Source organism: Xyrauchen texanus, chromosome 3, assembly GCF_025860055.1.
Source record: "Xyrauchen texanus isolate HMW12.3.18 chromosome 3, RBS_HiC_50CHRs, whole genome shotgun sequence".
NCBI classification, from domain to species: domain Eukaryota; kingdom Metazoa; phylum Chordata; class Actinopteri; order Cypriniformes; family Catostomidae; genus Xyrauchen; species Xyrauchen texanus.
The window spans coordinates 19,911,508-19,933,518 of record NC_068278.1 but is presented as its reverse complement, the minus strand read 5'-3'; the positions used below and the strand labels follow the sequence as shown (position 1 = coordinate 19,933,518).

The following is a 22,011-nucleotide window of genomic DNA, read 5'->3' as shown; positions in this document are numbered from 1 at the left end:
TTGACTGTTCAGGTCATCGTTCGAGATGTGTTACTGTTGTAAAATAAACAGTAGACATTACATTTAAGAGAGTATCCTTTAGTCAAGCTTAAAAAACGGGGACACCTGTGAGCGTGCGTGACGCTTTTCCTATCGCGCAGCCTTGAGTTCTGGAATATTTGAAGTCTATTTCGAGCAGCCGCTGAGTAAGGCGAACTGCGCTCAACGAAACATGATCCAAGCACGAAGCTGCACTCTCCAAGACTGTTTTTTATTGTAAAATAACGTCACCCTTTCTCCATTATCAAAAATGAATCGTGCGTTGAAACGGGAATGTGAGGGGGAAGAGCCAGAAATGGAGGAAATGCAGGACGTGGGGTCAGAAATGATCAACATAAACGACGAAGAGGAGATTGAGGAGCTTCAAAATAGGTAGTTTCCCACGGGTGCTTTCTTGTTATAACCTTCTAAAAACTGTTTGTCCTGTATTTAATTGTTTTACCCTTCCTCAGGCAAATATCTTTAACCATTTATTTTATTACACTGCCATGTTTAGACCAATGTCATTCTAAAAGCCTTCTTGTACTACTTTATTTAAAATTGTTAGACTGCCATTTGATAGATAGTTAAACAATTTTGCTCTTACCTTTTTAATTTTGTTAACTTGATTATTAAAATTTTACAAATGAACAATTACAGTAATGCATTCATGAAATGACAGCATTAACTTGATATCTTTAGGTAAGTTAACTTTTACACCTGTGATAAGCAGATATTCTGCATATTAGTCTTTCCAGCTTTACTTCAAAAGTCATTAGTTAAGCATATCATACATTGAAATTCATGAGTCAACTTGACCATGCGCTTACAAATGAGGTCTCAGACCATTTGATGCAATATTATCATCATCGAATGACTTTTGATAGACATACACCAGTAACTATTCTTCCTCCCTTTTTAACCATACCAATTTCTAAATTTGAATTTACAGTTTAAAGGAAGCTTTGCAAGATCCATCTGTGAAACCCAAACTCCAGTGCCTGATGGTGGATCCATCCTTCTCAATGGTGACTGTTCAGAGTGAGGACAGTGGGATAGTATGGGAGACTGCATCCAGTAGATGCTCAACACCATGGGCCTCAGAGGGAAGTTCGCCATCAGAACAATGCAGTCTGGAGGGGTCTGGAACACAGGGCAATATTGTGATCATAATGGATGAAGATAAAATCAAGAGGAGGAAAAGAACAAGCAGCAGAGGCAAGCTGGGTGACCGGTTTAGAAAGCCAAGCTCCAGACTACCAAAAAGTCGAGTAGGTGAGGAAAGACTTGCAATGACTGAGGTATCTGTGCCGAACATCAGATCTGAAAAACATGAAGAAAGTCACTCTGTTGAAAGCAATGATCAAGATTATTTTAATCTGATATCAGAGGGTTTTGAAATACTCAATATAGTTGTGCCATCAAAGCTACAGACTGTAGATGAGGAAGAAAGCACTGAACTGGCAGAGAATTTATCCTACTTGGAGGACACACCCAAAATAAAATCCAAGTATAAGCAACATGAAGCTCAAGCTCCAAGCAGTCCTTGGAACATAGAGATCGACATCCAAGAAATAAAGCAGAATGAGATCTTGAAAGATTCGTCTGAGATCTCCACTGATAAACAACCCAAGAAGGATGAAACTCAAATGGACTATCTTGAAAAGTTCACACTGTTGGATGAACACGCACCTAGTGATAGCACTACACTGACAGAGAAGCTTATACCAGAAGTGACTGTCCAGCCAGAGGAACCTCTGGTTAATCAGAATGACACAACAGCAGATGATGCTCTTGATGAATCCTTTGTCATCATCAGTGATGTTGAAATGTCAGGAGAACATCTTGATGAAGTATTCTACGGAAGTAGCTTCAATGAACAGCCTAAAATTCCTCAAGAACGTGAAGACAGAGATGGAGATAAAGCAAGCTCTAAAACTCTCAAAGAAAGTGGGTCAGTCTTATTTGGAAGTCAGGAATGTATCCTCACGCCTGTATTCCTCCCCACTGGACCTCCGAAGATCATAGATCTTGTACTTCTTGAGGAGCCACGAGCAATGTCATTCCACTACTCAGACCTTTATGAGGATGCATTGGGAGACAGGAAGAAAGAAGATGACTTCTCAGATACAGAGAGTGTAGTTTCAGAAAGGTCTTTCAAAAGGCGATATTCAGATTCAGACGATGCAGATGGCTATCTGGAGAAATTCATATTGAAGGATGAAACTCCGGTGGTTGACAAGGTATCTGATGCCAGAAGGGGAAAAGAAGAGGAGGGATTAGCATGGTCACAAAGTAAATTTGAACTAACTGGATGTTTAGCATGTGCAAAAGATGAAAATGATGAAGTAACTGTCAGCCAATCAGGCGAGATGGATAAAAATGAAAGCATCAGCGAAGAGGAGTGTAAGTCCACAGGGTGTTGTTCACAAGGACATTGTGCTCCAGTGGAAACGGTCATTAGGAAAACAGTCACATCAGAGGACTTAGTCATGAAACAGGGTACAGAAGATAAAAACCAATGTGATGTGACTGTCATTACCAAGAACAGTCTCACAACAACAGATTATTCCGATGACATACAACCTAAAAAATTTGCTCAGGTACTTGTGCCAGAAAGCAAATTTACCAATAAAAATGAAGAACAAAAAAATCATGAACACAGTGGACAAGATAAAACAAAGCAGACTGCTGATATCGAAGTCCTTGGTTTAGCACATGAAGATGTTATTAAAACTAAAGACGGATTTGAAATTATATCTATAACAAAGGATTCGGAGAAAATCCAGGCTGATGTACCTCATGCATTTGAAGCAATTGGTAGTTCTGAGAACAGTGTTGGGAAACATCAAGAAGCAACTGATGTACTTGTTGAAATTGAGGAAACAATTATTATTACCAAGGAAGACAAAGGCAAGGATGATACAGCCAAGACACAAAGCAAAGTTCTTTTAGAGCCAAATACAACTGTGAATGTTTATAAAGAAATCCCTGAAATAGTAAAAAGAGAAAATCCAGAAATATTTGCTCTGGAGATTATTAGCACCAAAGAACCTCCGTTAGGTAAAACAGAACCCAAAGCTGAAGAAATACGACCTTTGAAAGTGGAGAAAGAGGTCAAACCTTCAGAAGAGTCTGAAATAATTTCAAAAACACATGTTACTGAAGCTGAACTTTCTGCAAAATCCTTAGAAAATGCCTCTGAGGTCTGTAAAAAAAGAGAAATATTAGCTATTATTGAGGATAAAGGGAGTGACAATGCAAGTAAAAGAATGATACCCAAGAAGGAGAAACTAGAGCAAGTAATTGACAAAATTGGTGATGCTCCAGTGCAAGAGGTTGAGGGCTGTATTGGTACATCAGAGGTGATAACAGAAATTGAAATAAAGCCAGAGCCAGAATCAGTGCATATAACTTCAGAACAATCACTTCCAAGTGAAACCAATACAACAAGCATTAAGCTTCAGACTAAACTTGAGATTGAAAGTGGAGATGAATGTTTGGAGAAAAAAGAAGTCAGTGCAATACACAAGATCACAGAAGTGGAAGTGGGTGCATATAGGCCTATAAATGAGGCATCAGTGCTTAAGCAAAGGCTTGAAAAGCAAGAAGGACATATGGATATACCTGAGATTGAAACTGAGGTTACAAGTAAACAGGCAAATGTTGAAGAATTCAAGGTAGATGTTACAGAGGAAGAAAAGAAGGAGGTTGTCACCATAAAAGAGACTGTTCAGAATGAGATACCTGCTGAGAACAGAGAGACTAAAAAAGAAATGGTTGATTCAAGTCAAGGATATAGCTGGACAGAATTATTATTAGCTACTGAAATGGAGCCTCCTGCTGAGGTAAGCATAGACATAGAGAAAAGCCTAATAGAATATGCAGAAGATGTATCAAAAGTGAGACTATCACCTATACCAACAAAAGCAGTACAGGCAGAAGAACATAGTACTGTAAAAGATGTAACCGCAGGCCATAAAGTCTTAGCCAGAGCGATCCCTGTGAAAGAAACTTCTACTGATGGGAAAAATATTGAGAATAGAATGTCACCTGTGGTGTCAACAGAAAATGTAGAGGGAGGATGCGAGTATGAGATACAGAAAGAACATATGCATGACACACAGATTGAAGATATAGCAGACCTACCAGAGCCTCCTTCACCAGTTGATGAAGAGGACCCATCAACAATGAGAGTTTCTCCTTTAGAGCCGGAGGTTTATGAGGATATAACCAGAGATGGAAGCCTAAGAAAGGATAAAGGTATTTTCTCACAATTGCGAAGTTTTGCCCCACAAGAGGACCTCTCAGCCTTTAGTGACGAGCCAGATTTGGTGCAGGATATTGCGGATAAGCTTGATTTTGAGATGATTACGGAACAAGAAGCAAGACAATCAGAACAAGCAATAGCTAAGGTCAAAGAGAAACAAGTTGCAGATCAAGCTCTGGAAACAAGCTTTGATTTTATAGAGGATTTAGATGGTGGCCAGATGTCAGAATGTGAACATCGAGAGGAGATTGAAATTCAACCAATGGATGCATTCTGCCTAGAATGTCAATGCCCAATACTGTTTAGTGATGCTGAGCATCAAAACCATGAGACATCCTCTTTGGACAAAGCCTTTGACAGTATTAAGGTAAGTTCATTTTCTTTCAAACATGCTATAAGGTATCTATATCTGTATGTATAGTTTTCAACAAATGATCAGTGCAATGTAGTACTTAACCTTCAATAATGGTTGTCAACCTCAGGAGGTGAAACTAAGTACTAAATAATCTGTTTCATTTTCTATTTATCTTATATGAAGTTTGCAGTTTTTGGAACCCTATTATGTCTAAATACACCCTTTACATTTTTTATTTAAATTTTGTTATTTTCTACCAATAAACCTTTAAGTAGCAATAACAGGGTTGCAAATTTAGACTAAATTAATATCTCTTTTTAGGGGCTAGTAATTTGCAATTGCTTATATTTCCCATAAATTACACTACAAAGAAGGGTCTAAATGATGCAACTTTTAGGTGTCCCTTTTATAATACAGTAAAATCAGGCTGTAACTGGGTTGCATGCAAAATGTGGAACATAGCTAAATATAATATTTTTGGACATTAATAGTAGTTAAAAATGTAAAAAAATTTTTTTTTTTTTTTTTACTGCAATGAATTGAATATGAATTAATTATGATGTTGTATGTTTCTAATTGTTGTATACAGTCGAGAAGGTAAAGATTGTGGAGGTGGGACCGGCCAAATTCTGAGCCTAATTCTAGTGCTTAAAAACAAAGTAATGGGGCACCAAGTTGTACCTTATTCATGGAAAGTTCCATCAGCATATCAGTACTGTCCTTTAGTTTTGCAGCCCTGTGCTTTGATCAGTGGAAAGAGTGCTAGGATATATATTTCTGACAGCAGCATTTGATCGTTCTGAACAGGCCTGCTTGGAAAGCTTACTGATTAAAAGTCACTTATTGCTGAAGTGTTTTATACAGACGGATCTTCCAATACCTAATGTAAACAAATTACAAAACTATACATAATCAGCTTTAAAATAAAAATTAAAAAAGGTTACATATTCAAAATAAGTATAAATCAGAAAGAGACAGATAGACGTTGTTTTCTTTTATTGGCCATTGACATCATTCAGAACAGATGAGTCAGAACTGACACTTAGCCAGTGCTGAAATGCCCCTCTCTGGAAGCGTACAGCTGTTTCCATGATTCATCTGTAGTTGTATTCCAAAGGGCTACAACAACATTTGTCATTTGAAAGTCTGAAAGATGTAAAAGAGAAAAAAAATAATGATATTTGCAATTATGTAAGAGATGTTTTAACCCATTTAAAGAGATAGTTCACCCAAAAACGAAAATTCTCACATCATTTATTCACACTCATGCAATCCCAGATGTGTTTGAATTTCTTCTGCAGAACACAAATTAAGTTATGTAGGTCCTCACAATGCAAGTGAATGGTGACCAAAAATGTGAAGCTCCAGAATCACATAAAGGAAGCTTAAAAGTAATCATAAGAGTCCAGTGGTTTAATCCATATCTTCAACAGTGATATGATACGTGTGGGAGAGAAACAGATCAATATTTAAGTCTTTTTTACTATCAACTTTCACTTTCACATTCATCATTTGTTTTTGGCTATTTGCATTCTTCATGCATATCACCACCTACAGGTCAGAGCGGAGAATTTATAGTTATGAAGGACTTAAATATTGATCTGTTTTCACCCACATCAATCATATCACTTCAGAAGATATGGATTCAACCAGTGGAGTCATATGGATTAATTTCATGCTTTTCATTATGTGCTTTTTGGAGCTTCAAAACTTTGGTAACTATTCACTTGAATTGTGAGGACCTGCAGAGCTGAGATATTCTTCTAAAAATCTTTGTTTTTGTTTTGCAGAGGAAATAAAGTCATACACATGGCATGAGGGTGAATATATGATGAGAGAATTTTCATTTTTGGGTGAACTATCCTTTTAATCAAGGTTTATGCTGGATATGTGTGCTGGTTAAACTAGGCCCTGAATTTACCTTATGCATCTCAAAGTGTTTAATGATATTTATCTAATGTAATTTCTTATGCGATAATGTTTTCAGAATCAGCTGAGTGAATGGATATCAGTTTTACAAGGAAGATCGGAGGAAATTGTTGACTTTGTATCTGAACTTGAGCTGATGTACAACACAGTGGAGGTATTTACAATACAATACATTTAAAAAGTATGACATGGAACCTGCACTGTAATAAAAATGCTTTACAAACTGTACAATCATCAGTTCATACAGTATGTAAAATCCCTTACCCTAAGAATGAGCAAAAGTAATAGTGTTCATACTTAGGGTTAGGAGTTTGTTCAAATCCCTAACCCCAAGTATGAATCTTCAGTGCATAACTTGTTTCACACTTGATGTGATCAATTATATAATTGATCAAATTATGCAGCTTGGTGAGGAAAGGTGTGCTATCTCTTTTCTAAGTAATTATAAATCCTAGCCCCTAGTAACCACATAGAAATGCCCTTGCAACCACCCAGAACACCCTAGCAACCACATAGCAACATGCAAAAAAAACCATTCACAACAACTTAGCAACCATTTTTTTTAGTGCATTGTCGTCTTGGAGATTCTATTAATCCAAGAAAGGTTTCCAGTGACATTTGTGTGCCTGTGATTGTGCTGTTCTGCTGGCCCACAGGAGAACTTTAATGATTGTGAGAAGATCATCAAGGAGCACAATGATGAGGTGCTGAAGATGGTCATGGACCAGTATAATGAGATGACTCAAGCCATGGAGGAGGAGAAAAAAGCCAAGCTGGAGCAGCTGTATGACCAGATTGTGTCTTTCCAAGAGAATATTGACAAAGCCAAAGAGACTATGGAGATGACAACAAAGGACATTGAAGAGACGGACCCAGTTAAGTTTATTCCTGTGAGTCTTTTATTTACTCTCTCAAAGTAGGCTACACATTCACATTAGTATTAATGTATTGATTGCCTCAAAGGCCTAAGGCCATTTTTGCAGAGGAAGAGTTTTTAAAGTGCTTAGCTAAGGTTTGCTAAGAGAGACAACAAACTGTATCTGGAACAGCCATTGTTAGTCTAATCAAGCTGTTTTTCCCCCTTCCCAGTCATCAAAAGATATCAATATGAGGTAACTAAATGTCCTGATTTTGTGTTGCATTAGTGGCTTGCTAACATTGAATGTTAATTAGAACTCGTCAAATGTAATGTGCTTAGTAAATTAATCAAAACAGAGGCTTGTTAAAAATAATTGCCTTGCTGAGTTTGGTGTTTTAAAGACCTTACAATGGAGTGTTTGTGGCAGACATTTGAATAGAATTCAAAACATTTACAGCATGGGAGTGTTTACACAGAATGGACCCTTTTTGCAGACTATGATGACCGTTCCACCTTAATTTAGCATGGCAAATCTAAAGATTTATTATTATTTTTTTTATATATATATATATAATTAAATTTACATTTATATCACTACAGTTTGTGTTATATTACGCTGTCATTAATAAAAAAAAATTGTCAACACTGCTGTAATATTTCAAATGTATTTGGGTGCTACAGTAAATTTGGCATTATATTTGTCTCTCTTTTGGATAGTCATGAAACGTAATAGCGGAATTTGTCTTTTGCTGCTTGAGCAAATAGGAATGGAAAAATAAAGTTCGCTATCAGGGCTGGACGATATGACGTTATATAGCGTGGCAATGAAGTGTCAGTCGTTAGAAATTTTGCTATATCGCGATTCGTAAATATCCATGAGCGTGTATCTATCAGCGGGCAGGGCTTCACGTGAGACTAAGAGAATCATTGAAACATGGGCAGGTTTTTAACCAGCATTTAAATTTATGCAAATTAAATGACATAAATCCTGCATTCGCTGCTTCATAAGCACTAATTATGCTTCACATCTTTTCACGTGTATCTGTGTTTCACGTGTGTCGTGAGTGCGTGGAATTCCAGCATGCTTCCATGGTATTTGTGCTCCAGTGGATGGAGAGCAACGTGTGCTACTCAATCCATCTTTTCTCAATATCACGCCGCAGACCACAAATCTTACGTGGCCCATTTGAAATGTACTGAATTTTTTACCTTTAAAACCCCTCTAACCACCACTGATGAGGAAAATGGCTACAAACACTGTGTCATGTGCCAAAATAAAAGTTTTTAAACTAAACATTATTACCCTGAATAAAATTCATCAGACTGATGTCATTAGGAAACAAACTGACCATGTACGCCTTATATTCTCTATAGAGATTACTTAATTAAGCCTTATGAAGTTAGAGAAGATGTTGACTTTCTTAATATATATTGGTCAACAACAAATGAGTCTGAAATGTGGCATGATGTGAAATTGAGTAGAATTTAAGAAGAGTGATTTTTTTGTTTTTTTACTTTGACTATGTTTGTCTAGTTCCAAATAAAGAGAAAATGACATAAGAGGAAGTGGTTATATCACTGACTGGATTATCACAAAACTTTTAAATAATCCAATTTGTATTGATTTTCCAGATACAAATTACTACATTGTGATAAATAGTATATATAGTTATCGTTTTATAAAATTATTCATGTAGTGATATAAGATTTTGTTCATTGTTCCCACCCCTATTTGTTATAGTGTCCCATTCACCTCTATAGAAGTATCATCTTGTACATTTCGGACTAGGAAAAGTGAAAAGGGTCCATTGTGTGATCATTTGGATTTTCTTGTTTTTTGAGTGTGTCTCCTTCCACTGTTTCTTTTGTATATTTTTGTAAATAGTTTGAATACAGCTTTGGAATCCACCATGTCACTGGAGCTTGGTCCGCGAGGTCTGCTGGTTTTTGAGGATTATGCCAAGGGCAAATCAGGCAATGAGAAGAAAAACAGACAAGCCATTCCAGGTGCCTCCTTGCCTCCGCTAAGAGTTATGCTTTCAAATAAATATCCCTCACGTTGTGCTAACTTAAATCATTAATCGTTTTGTAGTGCCTCAAAAACCACATCTTCAGTCTCAAGAGGCCAATTCTGCCACCAGCACTTCCGTCACTGTGTACTGGAGAGTCAATGAGGATGACATTATTGACTGCTTCCAAGTCTACTGCATGGAAGAGCCACAAGGAGGTTAGACGGGAGGGGAGAGCAGGGTTTGTTACTGTCTAGACTGCAAAAAATGCTATTCTTAATCAGTATTTTTGTCTTTTTGCAAAAATATCATTAGAGCAATATACAGAGCACACACTTAAATGTGCAATATGTAACTTATTTTCTGTACTAAAGCATAAAATTATCATAATATGTTATCAGATATTTAGGAAACATGCTAAAGTTAAAGTACTGGCTTCTCTGAAAACAATGCTACAGCCAGTATATTCTACTTTGAAAAAGAGGGGTTACCAGGACATCATGTTTGGGGGGGCAACATAAACAATTGAAAAAATCGGCGCAAAATTGAGCTATACTACACACAATCTGTTTTAGTGCATATCTTTTTCTAAGCCAGGATCCCAGAGATAGGCACAGGGCCCCTATTAGACTATAGGGCTTAAACTGGATTTTTGTTGTGTCAGACCTCACTCATCTGATAGCGATGGAAAAATATGCACAAAACAATCCACTTTTAAATTGTAATTTATCATCAGATGCAGAGGCGTTTCCAGCATTGAAGGACATCCGGGCTTAGCCCAGAAAATTTTATTTTCACACTAGCAACCACTTCCCTGTAGTCCAAAGCTGGTGAGAGGGTATTCTTTGAGTTTTGCTCTGGCTGGGCCTGTTTCTACAGTTCCTAAATCTTCCACTCTAGTACTATCCTCAACATCCTCTCTCCTCCCTGAATCATCTGTGATGCAAAAGAACAGATGCAGCACATAACTTATTGCAAATCAGCTTCAAACAACTAATTCATCAAGTGCTACATATGTCAAATTGTGGACCAATACCATTGAAGAAAATGTATTGGGAAGAGCAGATCAGTGGGATTGCCCTTAGATCATGATTCTTGAATTTTCATGTACATTAACATAAAGTCATCACAAAAGAGTTATATTATAGTGAGTAAAGTGAGGTAAAAAAAATATTGAATATAAATAATTTATATTTTTTGACATAAATAGTCAGAATGATGTACAAGATCCTAAATTAAAGCAATACATGAATGACTTTAGTCTAAGTTCATTGACACACCATGGCATCGAACTGTATATAATTCTCATCATCTCTATGAGAATAATTCATCTGTCAAAATCCTTTCATTAGGATCGTTGAGATAAACAATGTTTCACTTTTAACTTTCTCTAAAGTAAAGTGACTTATTAATTGTTACCAGTTTCCATGCCTGATTCTGGCACAACTGCTGCTCCTCAGTCTGTTGCTCATCTTTGCTACACTCTACAAAACCATTTAATCAAATCAAAGTGTATATTTCCTACAAACTAATATCACAAAACAAGTCACACATACATTTTATGTTAATGCTTATTGGTTATCCTTAGCGAAAACAACAAATGATAAACAAGAAAAGTACACTCCGAACGGGGCTCGAAACGGGGCTCGAAACACGGTCTCTGGCGTGAGAGGCGACTGCGTTAACTCGGAGCTACCAAGCTGCATCAATCTAAACAAGGAGGTTAGAGGCTACAACTCTTGAGGTTTAGCCTACTGTGGGTGAAAGCCAGCTAGATGATGATCTTAAGACTTTAAGGACAAAAACAAATGTGAATTCTTACCCACTGACTTCTTTCGGAAAAATCCCCAAAGCCTCATTTGCTTAATTTTTGCTGTCTTTCCTGCTAATTGCCATTAACTCGCCACTAAGTAACATTAGTTGATGTCATCGACTGTGCAAGCTCCTCCTCTACCTGCTGCATATTCAACAGAGAGGAAGAAACGGAGTCACCCATAGGCTACCGACAGCAAAGGAACTTATTCTATAGGCTAGATTATGCCTATGTCTATTTTTACAGGCTGTATGCAGTATGTGCAAAGCCAAAGCACAATGAAATAAGGCAACTTATGATTTCGGGGGTTTACATAGGCTTTTGTCCGGTTTCATATTTGTCAGTCAACTATTCAAAATACATTCAGGGCTACACTCAAAACAACAGATGGACAGATTATTTCTCAAATTCTCAGGGGAGGCAGAGCTTATCCTAGGGGAGGCATTGCCTCCCCCAGCCTCCCCCTAGACACGCCCCTGCTTTGAAATGTCCATTCCTGGCCGGAATTTCAGTATGCCTTTTGGCCTGTGTGATCCTGCCCACTGCCCGTTTCCCAATAGTATTTCGACACCCCAGGTTGCCAGATTTGAAACAAGTTAGCGGGCAAACACAGCACGCTGCAGCCATGGAAGCCAGCAATACATCTAGCTAACATTGACAGAGTTATAAAAAAATCCATATGAGCTGGTTTATAATTCGCAAACATTACAAACATTGTAAACGTGTACATTAGCTGATCAACTTAAAGTGTAAGGCTCGTTGCTTGCCATTGTCAGTTTGCTCGTTCCTGTTGCGTGTCCTCAACCTGGAAACCCACGTGAGCTTTGAGTTTAGGGGGGAGGGGTCATATTTTAAATTTGGATAGCAGTACCCATTTTAAATGCTTGATGTCAATGTTACATATTGCTCCTTTAAAAATATATGAATGTCATTGCATTCATACCTAAAAAGCAAAATTGCATAAGATATTAAGACTTTTTTTTATGATTTTATCTTGTTATAAGCATAAATCTAATTAAATTTAGTGACATTTATACTTAAAACAAGTGAACAAATCTGAAAAAGTACATTGTTTATAATAGAATTGTACAGAAATTCCCAATTTGTCTTGATAATTTGATAGTAATAAACACACTTCTTAGTATGTTGAAGTATGTCAGTGAGATGCTCAGATCATGGCAGCATGCTTCAGTTAAAGTGTGTTAAATGTAATTGAATCTTCAGCTATCTCAGAAGAGTACCGGGTGACTGTGAAGGAGAGCTACTGTACTCTAGAAGAGCTGGAACCAGATAAGTGTTATAAAGTGTGGGTTATGGCGGTGAACTATACGGGCTGCAGCATGCCGAGTGAGAGACTACCCTTCAGAACTGGTCAGTAACTCGCTGTGTAAATCCCCTGTGCCTCGCATGATGTTTGTGAGTGCCATGTGAGATAGAGAGGATCTTGTTGGCATAGATATGTCATAATATATCATTCGATAATGAGATGACCATGTGGATCATAGGTGATACTCTTTACAAGATGACAAATATTGAATGTAAATTCCAGTGTCAGAATAATATTTTTCATTTAGGAGCAATATTTGCCTCCTAGAATTGATTTTCAGGGCTAATTTTTTATATTAATGAGGGCATATTGTTGTGTAACATATGTCGAATACTTCAGCTAAATCATTTGGTAACTGTAGTGTCTTAACCAGTAGCAGTTATTACTGTAGGTGTATTGAATTTTAGATAGATAAAACTCCACATTTTAAATACTTGGGGCAGTTTTGACACTTTTTGTGCCATTTTGACCTGAACCTTGCTTCATATCTAACTCTGGTGAATTCCAAAGTATATATACTTTCAATCCAGATTAAATCAGATTGATCAGACTGTGACTTCAACAACAGAAGGTCTAGAGTTCTGTGCTTACTGAAATGTGAACCTCTGCCCCAGTGGTCTAGCTAGAAGTGTTGCTAAGGTGAAATGTCCACAGTGTGGAACCAAAAGTTAGTTGTATTTTTAGTTGCAAATTATGTAATACAGTCAACAGAAATGCATCTTTTTATTAACCTTACTCCCTAACCCAAACCCCAACACTAAACCTAACCATCAGTGGAGTAAACATGTAAATTAGAGCGAAAATGCAACCTCTGAATCACGCTCACCATTGTTTAGGTGAACGCAATTACTTCTGTTTTCATGGGATTAGAATCCGTGTCTTGGAGGTTGCTCCACAGTAACATCATATGAAGAGGTGAACTCTTCATGTGAAGGATTGGCGCTTGTAAGCAATTTAGCAGAATAGGGTCGATGTCAGGATACCAGAACATGTTGGATTAAATATGTAGTTCACATTCATTACCTATTTGGCATGCTGTGTTCTCCCAGCCCCCTCTATACCTGTGATCCAGATGGAGCAGTGTACTGTGCTGTGGGACTCTGCCACACTGCATTGGAGCTCTGTTCAGCCCAGTGCTGTGGACAGCTTCACACTGGAGTATTGCCGCCAGTACGCATGTGAGAGAGAAGGACTGAGGTACATTTAACTAGTCATACAGTATATGCAGCTTTCTGTACAAGCAGGAATAATTTTAGGGGGACAAAGCCAACCCCAGCAACCCCTAGATCACGAAGAGAGATAGAAAAAAAAACAACAAGAAAGAAAAACAAACAGAGCAGTATGTATCCTAAATTACAGTATATTCAGAATTAAACCACAGTACGTAACAGTGTCATTATACTTTATAAATGTGAAATGTGTAATTTCTACACAACTAGAGGCACCAAATGGAACTGAAATAATAATAATTGTTTTCAAAAAAGTTTCCCAAACACTCTGCTATTGATCCATCCGGTAGATAGTCCTGACCCAAACTCACTTAATTGGTTCAGCTGATGTTGCTGTGCACGATTGGTGGGGATGTACCACACTTTTTGAGGGAATCTATCTAAAAATGACATATTAAACTGGGATAGGAGAAAATATTTAAACATTGAAAAAAGTACTTAACCTTTATAATATTAAATAGAGGCTACTAATTGAATGCTATCTAAGAATACGAATATTTAATGTATTGTATTTCACTAAAAGCTTGTACACGTCTAAGAACTCAGATTTGGTTTCCCGTTAGTCATCAAGGGTGCACAGCATAGCACTAGAAAAAATGTTATAGGGTATAATTGCAATTATTGAAAACAGTCTTTCCTTACACAGATCTATATCAGGGATAAAAAGCTATAACCAGAGGGTCCTCCTTCAGCCCAATGAGAATTACCTCTTCTACATCAAATCAGTGAATGCGGGCGGAGCCAGTGAGCAAAGTGAAGCGGCCCTGATCTCCACCAGAGGTCAGATACAACACTATTACATTTCATAATTTTAATATGGTTCTGACAGGGACTCCCATACAGTATTCATCTTCATTTACTGTAGTTTTATAACTGTTGTGTATATATATATATACTGTATATATTTTTCAATGTTAAATTCCCTTTTGAATGTGATTTATGGCAAATTTTTTCAAATTGAACACTGAATTCTCTCTATTAAAAAATGATGTAATGTTTATTGCGTTTGTGGTATTTTTGGTTAATTGATGAATGTTGTTAATTGTTAAGGTACGAGGTTCCACTTCCTCAGTGAAACAGCTCACTCAGTGCTGAAGGTTTCAGAGGACAAGAACTCCGTAGAGTTCACACAGGACACCTACAATAAAATGTCCTCAATTGTTGAGTAAGTACTTCACTTTTACAAATGATCACTATAGATATACTGCAAGGAATGTGTTTATGCTTGAGTTTGAGTATTATGCTTAAAACAAGTGAAAAAATCTGGCAGTGGAAAAACAATACTGGAAAATAATCGGTAGTACTTTACAATAAAGCTGTTTATGTTAACATTAGTTTTCGCAGTAGTTAACATGAACTAACAATGATCAATATTTTTACAGCATTCATTAATTTCTACATATACTAATACATTTTTAACAATAAATTATATACAATAACATTAGTTAATGCATAATAAACAAACCATTAACTAAAAATACTAACAATGTAACAAAATTACAATAGTACTTGTAAGTGAACATCAACCACATTTAATAAATGCTGTTAAAATGATTATTGTTAGTTTGTGATACTTTATGCATTCATTTAAATGTATAGAACCTTATTGTAAAATGCTACACAACATTCTTAATACCTTATGCAATTTTGCTGCTCAGTTAAATTATGTATGACAAAAATATTTAATAACAGGATTATTTGCACTTATTTGTTTATTTTTATGTATAATATATATATAGTGTGTGTGTGTGTGTGTGTGTGTGTGTGTGTGTGTGTGTGTGTGTGTGTGTGTGTGTGTGTGTGTGTGTAATTTTAAGAACATAATTATTTTCATAAAACAAACTGATTCACTTATACACAAATGTTATGAGTTACAGTAAATTCATGTATTTTAAAACTTCCCAGATGTCCATCTGTTATGGGTGAGCTCCTGCCTTCACTTGGATATTATTACTGGGAGACAGAGGTGTCCAGGTGCAAGGCCTACCGCATCGGCATTGCATATAATACAGCGTCACAAAGCAGCACATTGGGGGAGAACAGCACCTCCTGGTGTTTGCACTGTGTACCTACATCTATAAGGTATTGCAGGGTGTAGCAGCATACATTTGTGTTTGTGTATATATATACATTTCATGATTCTAAAGAGAAACATTTAGAAGTTGGCCTTAAAGTAAGTGTCCAGCCTGAATAAGAGTGTTTTTTTTTTTTTCATTTAAATAAAAAATATGGTAGGACTATTGAACTACATCATGGTCAAAGGACATACTGTGGAAATCAGGTCTCCTTTGCAATCAGTAAGGTAAAAAATTTAGCCTCCAAAATTAATCAAAATGTCCCATTGTGTCAGAGACACAAATCTCAAATCTTTGATTAATCCATAGTGAACTGACACCATTTCCATGTCTCTGTAAGCTTTTTTTTAAATCTCTTTTATAGCACAGTACACCAAATTGACATGTGCTACATATAAAATATTACTGTGGAGAAAGTCTTGTTTGAATTATAAATAATTGAATCTGATTTGCTTTCCAAATAATTTTCTCCAAAAATTGATGCATGAACAATTCACATACGTATCAAACGTAATCAATCGAATGTCGGATGTACTTCAGAAAAGCCCAAGTTTACAATGATTACAGTGAAAAACTGTGTACATTTATCTATGATTTGTTATATTTTTCATATCATCAACCAGTGTCCTGTCAAGTCCCAACCAATGTTATGAGTACATCTGCACTAAATGAGAGCACAAATATCACATTATAGAGTAAATCTAAGTAAAACAAAATCCTATAAATCATAATTTAGTTTTATTGAGATCACTGACTCAGGATTATGATATAACTCTTTTTAAAGAACAAAGCATTTTTTCCCACAAGCAATGTATAGTACTTCTGAAAAATATGTTTAGAATAATACCAGTGACACCAGTTATGTCTGTAACCCAAAATTATTTTTATTTTACATAAGAGTGGCCCCTTGTCATGGGACTGTTACCAGACTGGGAAATTGGTTAATCATCATTTATATTAATTATTAAAATTAGTGCTGTCAGTCGATAATTGTTTTTGTAATCATGATTAATTGCATATTGTTTTGTAGTACATTTTGAAAATGCTGAAATTTGACACTATATATGCATCATTTCCTGTCAAAATGTATTTATTTCCATCTTAGGAAAGAAAACAAAACAAAATGTAACAACATAATGCTTTATTAACATTTTCCAAACAAAGCCTTCCCCAGTATAAATATATAAATTCATTAAATAGCACCAATTCAAGTAACATTATACATTTCCCAAAGTCTAAGTGGGAGTTTGACTAAATGAAAAAACAACTCTCTGGTGTGTGTTAAATTGCGTGTCAGAGTAATGACTCCAGACGGACACATTACAAAGGTTCCACCCTATAAAACAGTGTTTATGCTCTATTAAAGGTAAGTGTGTTAATCGCGAGTAAGAAAAATTAATGCGTTAACGCATGAGATTAATTAAAAAAGTTTAACGCATTAATTTTTCTTAATTTTTTTCTTAATGAAACTTTTATTCAGCTATTTTATTCTATTATAGCCTACTTGGTATATTTCATAGTGTATTTTTATTTTCACATTACATTGCACATTTTATTTTCACATTTTTTTGCTAAACAGTCCAACTTTATCTCCTCTTGTGTCTTCACCTTTAACCCTGTGATTCACTGTCTTATGTCCAAAACTAAATTGCCCCTCTGGGATTTATCAGGTTGTAATTCACAGTATTTAATTTTATTAACTGCTCTTCTCTTCAGCTGCAGATTTGAGCTGCTTCATGACCATGTGGAGTCTGACATCTTTGTAATGGACGTACCAACACGTATCGGCACTCTGTTGGACTACAGCCACGGTCTGCTCTTCTTCTTCAACGCCCAGACCGGGCAGCTCTTGGGCACTTTTCAGCACACTTTCACTCTGCCGTGCCACCCTGTCTTTGTTTTAGAGCAACCGGGTAACCTAGAGCTGAAAATGACCATGGACGTGCCAGAGTTTGCCAAGCACTGCTAGTTTACATTACTCACACCTCTATGATCTAGATGCAGTGATACATAGATTTGTTTTTTTCATTGACTCGTTCTTAAAGGTGCACTCAGTAATTTTTTTTAAGTATGTCAAAGAGGCTTACATTGGCTTACACTGACACCTAGTGGCCTGGATGCTGTATCATTCAAGTAGTTTTCAGTTACCAATCCCAATGTAGAAATTCCCTATGCACAGTAAACCAGGAATAATTTAATCCATAAATGAAAGTGTCCAATATTAGGGTAGTTTTCTGAGATTAAGCAAGTAGTATTCAGCTGGTCATGTGATGATAACATGGCTGCTCCCATGATGCGCCCCTGCCCCATTGAGAATAAAAGAGCTTTTATAAGATTGCTGATATAACTGAACTCTTAATCTCACATGAGTGGTCATGATTTTATACATAAGTTTCAAAATTACTAATAATTTCTTTAGAAGTAAAACTTTTTAAATGAAGGAAAAAAAATATGACTGAGTGAACCTTTAATTATCCGGGATGCAAACTACTCACCTTTCAGCTAAAGTCACCTATTCTGAAGTTAATTTGCCCAAATTGGTTGGAAAATGTTCTACATTTTTCCTTATTAAAATCACTTGAAAGGGTTACTTTAAGCTTAAACACACACACAAAAAAAAAACTAAATAAATTATAAAAATAACAATCCAAACAAATAAACAGAAATTATACATCTGGAACGCCTGCTATGACTCTCTCACCTTTTTACCGCTCATGAGTTTGCATCCCTGAATTATATATGAAACCATATTTTGCTGGCATGACTGAAAGGATTTTGAGAAATTGTTAATTTTGGCTAATTTTGTGAAAAGAGGAATTCCTTTTGAAGCTGTGCTTTTAAATCCCTCCGAAACTAGATTTGTGGTATTGAGCTGTTGCGTTGTTTTTGTATATATGAAACAAAATGTGCATGCGACAAGTTTTATTGTTATATTTGATCAATCCAGGTTCACTTGATGAAATATAAATTAAATGTCAGTTAATTTATTTTGGAAGCTGCAAGCTTTCACTTAGATTGTTTGAATAAAACAGATGTTAGCAATAGAAATAACTTCATAGCTGAATTCTCCCTCCGATAAGACGTGTTTTGAAATAATGGGCAAGGCGTTAAAAATGAGCAATGAAAATGTTTTTTTGGGTAGTATGTACTCTATTTTCGGTTGGAAATATCACGTTTTTATTTTACATTGGTGCAGGTGAGAATCTCTCTTAATCATATACAATAACAGAAGAGAAATTCTTAGTGAAATAAAATGCTAATTTTGGTTTTCACTTCCATGGATCATCAGAGCATGATTGGCCTATTTATTTTTTCTTTATCTTCTCTTAAAGGTCTAGAATAGTCGAAATCAGTTATAGTTGCATACAAGAAAATAGATTTCAACCATATTTGTTGTCTATCATTTTATTTTCAGGTTGTTTTTTCTGTTTTGTAAAACTATTATTTTAATTTTCTTTTCAATTTGAGTGTTCGTTTAAACATTTAGTTGTGGTATAAAGTAGTTTACTTGTATATTTATTTGTATTTTTGAAAATGACGACTGAATTATAGTTTTAAAATGTTTGAACATCAGAGACATTTATCAGACAAAGAGGAATTCATTTTTTGGGTGCAGAATTATATAAACTACATTGTAATTAAGATTAAGGCTAAGATAATATAGACCAAGATTAGTTGATCTTCAATTCAGCTGAGTCATGTACTCATGCATGTCTGAAAGTATTGTGAAACAAAATTAAATGTAATTTTTTTTAATCATATCCATAGTGCAATGCAATATTGTTACAATTCGGTGCCCCTATAGGCCATGACTCATTTATTGTTGGCATACACATCAGTTTAAATTATGGTATTTTTTTTTTTAGAGCAAATAATTTTTAAAACATCGAGAAATTCCACAGAAATGCACCCAGAAGTGTCTTACATATGGATTGTGAAAGGTGGAATGATACACAGCAACATTTGTGAACAGTAAAATCAGGCAGATGGTTTAATGCAATGTCAAAACACGCTGCCACATTACCAAAACTTTGAGTTAACTTCCCAGAAACAAAAAGTGGAAAGAACAAAATAACAAGGGAAAACAGGACCAAATGCACTTTATACAGATGTTTAACACTTTTAACCCCAATCAAATGGAAAGGTCAATTCATCGATTAGCTTGGTTCCTTTATTAATCTGTAAACTCGATTTCTTATCATAAATAAAATGTCAAATGCTTATATAAAAATTTATATTTCACTGTCCTAATAACAGCTGGCCACCAATTTTGAAAACAAACCAATAAAAAAAAAAACTGGAAAAAGGAAAAGGACAGCCAAACAAAGTGGTAAATTCTCCTGTATCCTTTTATTTCCATCCTGTTGAGGGAATGTGAATTTGGGGAGTGTTGTGTTGTAATAGCTTCCATGTGGCATCCATACAAGTAGTCTAACAGCGGTCTCTCTATTACTGCCAAATTAACGGAAAGTTGTGCTGTATTTCAAAAATCATGAAAGTCCCAGATTTGTCAGGATGAAGCTACTATCCACTCTATTAACCCAGCATGTACACTGGCGGCCAAAAGTTTGGAATAATCTACAGATTTTGCTCTTATGGAAAGAAATTGGTACTTTTGTTCACCAAAGTGGCATTCCACTGATCACAATGTATGGTCAGGACATAAATTACGTGAAAAATGACTATTACTCAGAATGTCTTAAACTGCTTCAAAGAGTTCTCATAAAAAAATCCTCCACATGCAGCAATGACAGCTTTGCAGATCCTTGATATTCTAGCAATCAGTTTGTCCTGATACTTTTGGCAAACCTGATACAGTTTGTCACCCCACGCTTCCTGTAGCACTTGCCATAGATGTGGCTGTCTTGTCGAGCACTTCTCACACACCATACAGTCTATCTGATCCTACAAATGCTCAATGGGGTTAAGATCCATAACACTCTTTTCCAATTATCTGTTGTCCAATGTCTGTGTTTCTTTGTCCAGTCTAACCTTTTGTTTTTGTTTTTCTGTTTCAAAAGTGGCTTTTTCTTTGTAATATTTCGCATAAGGCCTGCACCCCTGAGTCTTCTCTTTTCTGTTGTACATGAAACTGGTGTTGAGTGGGTAGAATTCAATGGTGCTGTCAGCGGAGGACATTTGAGGCGTCTATTTCTCAAACTAGAGACTCTGATGCACTTATCCTCTTGTTTAGTTGTTCATCTGGTCTTCCACATGTCTTTCAGTCCTTGTTAGAGCCAGTTGTTCTTGGTCTTTGAAGACTGTAGTGTACATCTTTGTATGAAAACTTCAGTTTTTTGGCAGTTTCAAGCATAGCCTTCATTCTTCAAAACAATGATTGACTGATGAGTTTCTTGAGAAAGCCGTTTCTTTTTTGCCATTTTTGACCTAATATAAACTTGCCAGTCTATTGCATACTGTGGCAACTCAAAAATAAACAAAGACAATGTTAAGCTTCATTTAACGAACCAAACAGCTTTCAACTGTGTTTTATATAATGGCAAGTGATTTTCTAGTATCAAATTAGCAATTTATCATGATTACTCAAGGACAAAGTGTTGGAGTGATGGCTGCTGGAAATGGGGTGTGTCTAGATTCGATCAAAAATGACTTTTTTCAAATTGTGATAAAATTGCCTACTGATTTTACCTCGGTAATGTCCTGACTATACTTTGTGATCAGTTGAATGCCACTTTGGTGAATTAAAGAACCAATTTCTTTCCGAAACAGCAAAATCTGTACATTATTCCAAACTTTTGGCAGCCAGTGTACATCTTTCACAAATGAATCTACAAAATGTACAGATAAAGTTTAGAAAATGATCAAATCAAATTTATGTTTTATTTTTCATATATCAAAAAGATAATGTAACAAATCAGATCAAATCTAGACAGGATTCAATACTTTCACACTGAAATTTCATGTGACGCAACTGGCTGTCAAACATATAATGCGGTACGCAAAGCACATAATCTACACATAAGTATTTTCTCAGGCACATATTTTGTCTAAATAGATTGACAACTTACATGATTTCAGTAGTACACCCAAATGACAATAGTCATACCATACTGTTCATGTGTTGTACTTGCTATAGTGTATATATATATATATATATATATATATA

General features: G+C 35.9%; 1 protein-coding gene across 1 annotated transcript; it reads left to right on the top strand.

The window, feature by feature from the left end:
• Positions 1-153: 153 nt before the first annotated feature.
• cmya5 (cardiomyopathy associated 5) lies at positions 154-22,009 on the top strand. The gene is made up of 13 exons (XM_052100393.1): positions 154-411; positions 971-4,655; positions 6,631-6,726; positions 7,229-7,462; positions 7,662-7,684; positions 9,317-9,438; positions 9,524-9,658; positions 12,478-12,624; positions 13,630-13,777; positions 14,456-14,589; positions 14,860-14,974; positions 15,715-15,891; positions 17,601-22,009. The coding sequence occupies exons 1-13, from the start codon at positions 290-292 to the stop codon at positions 17,851-17,853; spliced, it is 5,391 nt and encodes a 1,796-aa protein (XP_051956353.1). The 5' UTR covers positions 154-289; the 3' UTR covers positions 17,854-22,009.
• The last annotated feature ends 2 nt before the right edge of the window (positions 22,010-22,011 follow it).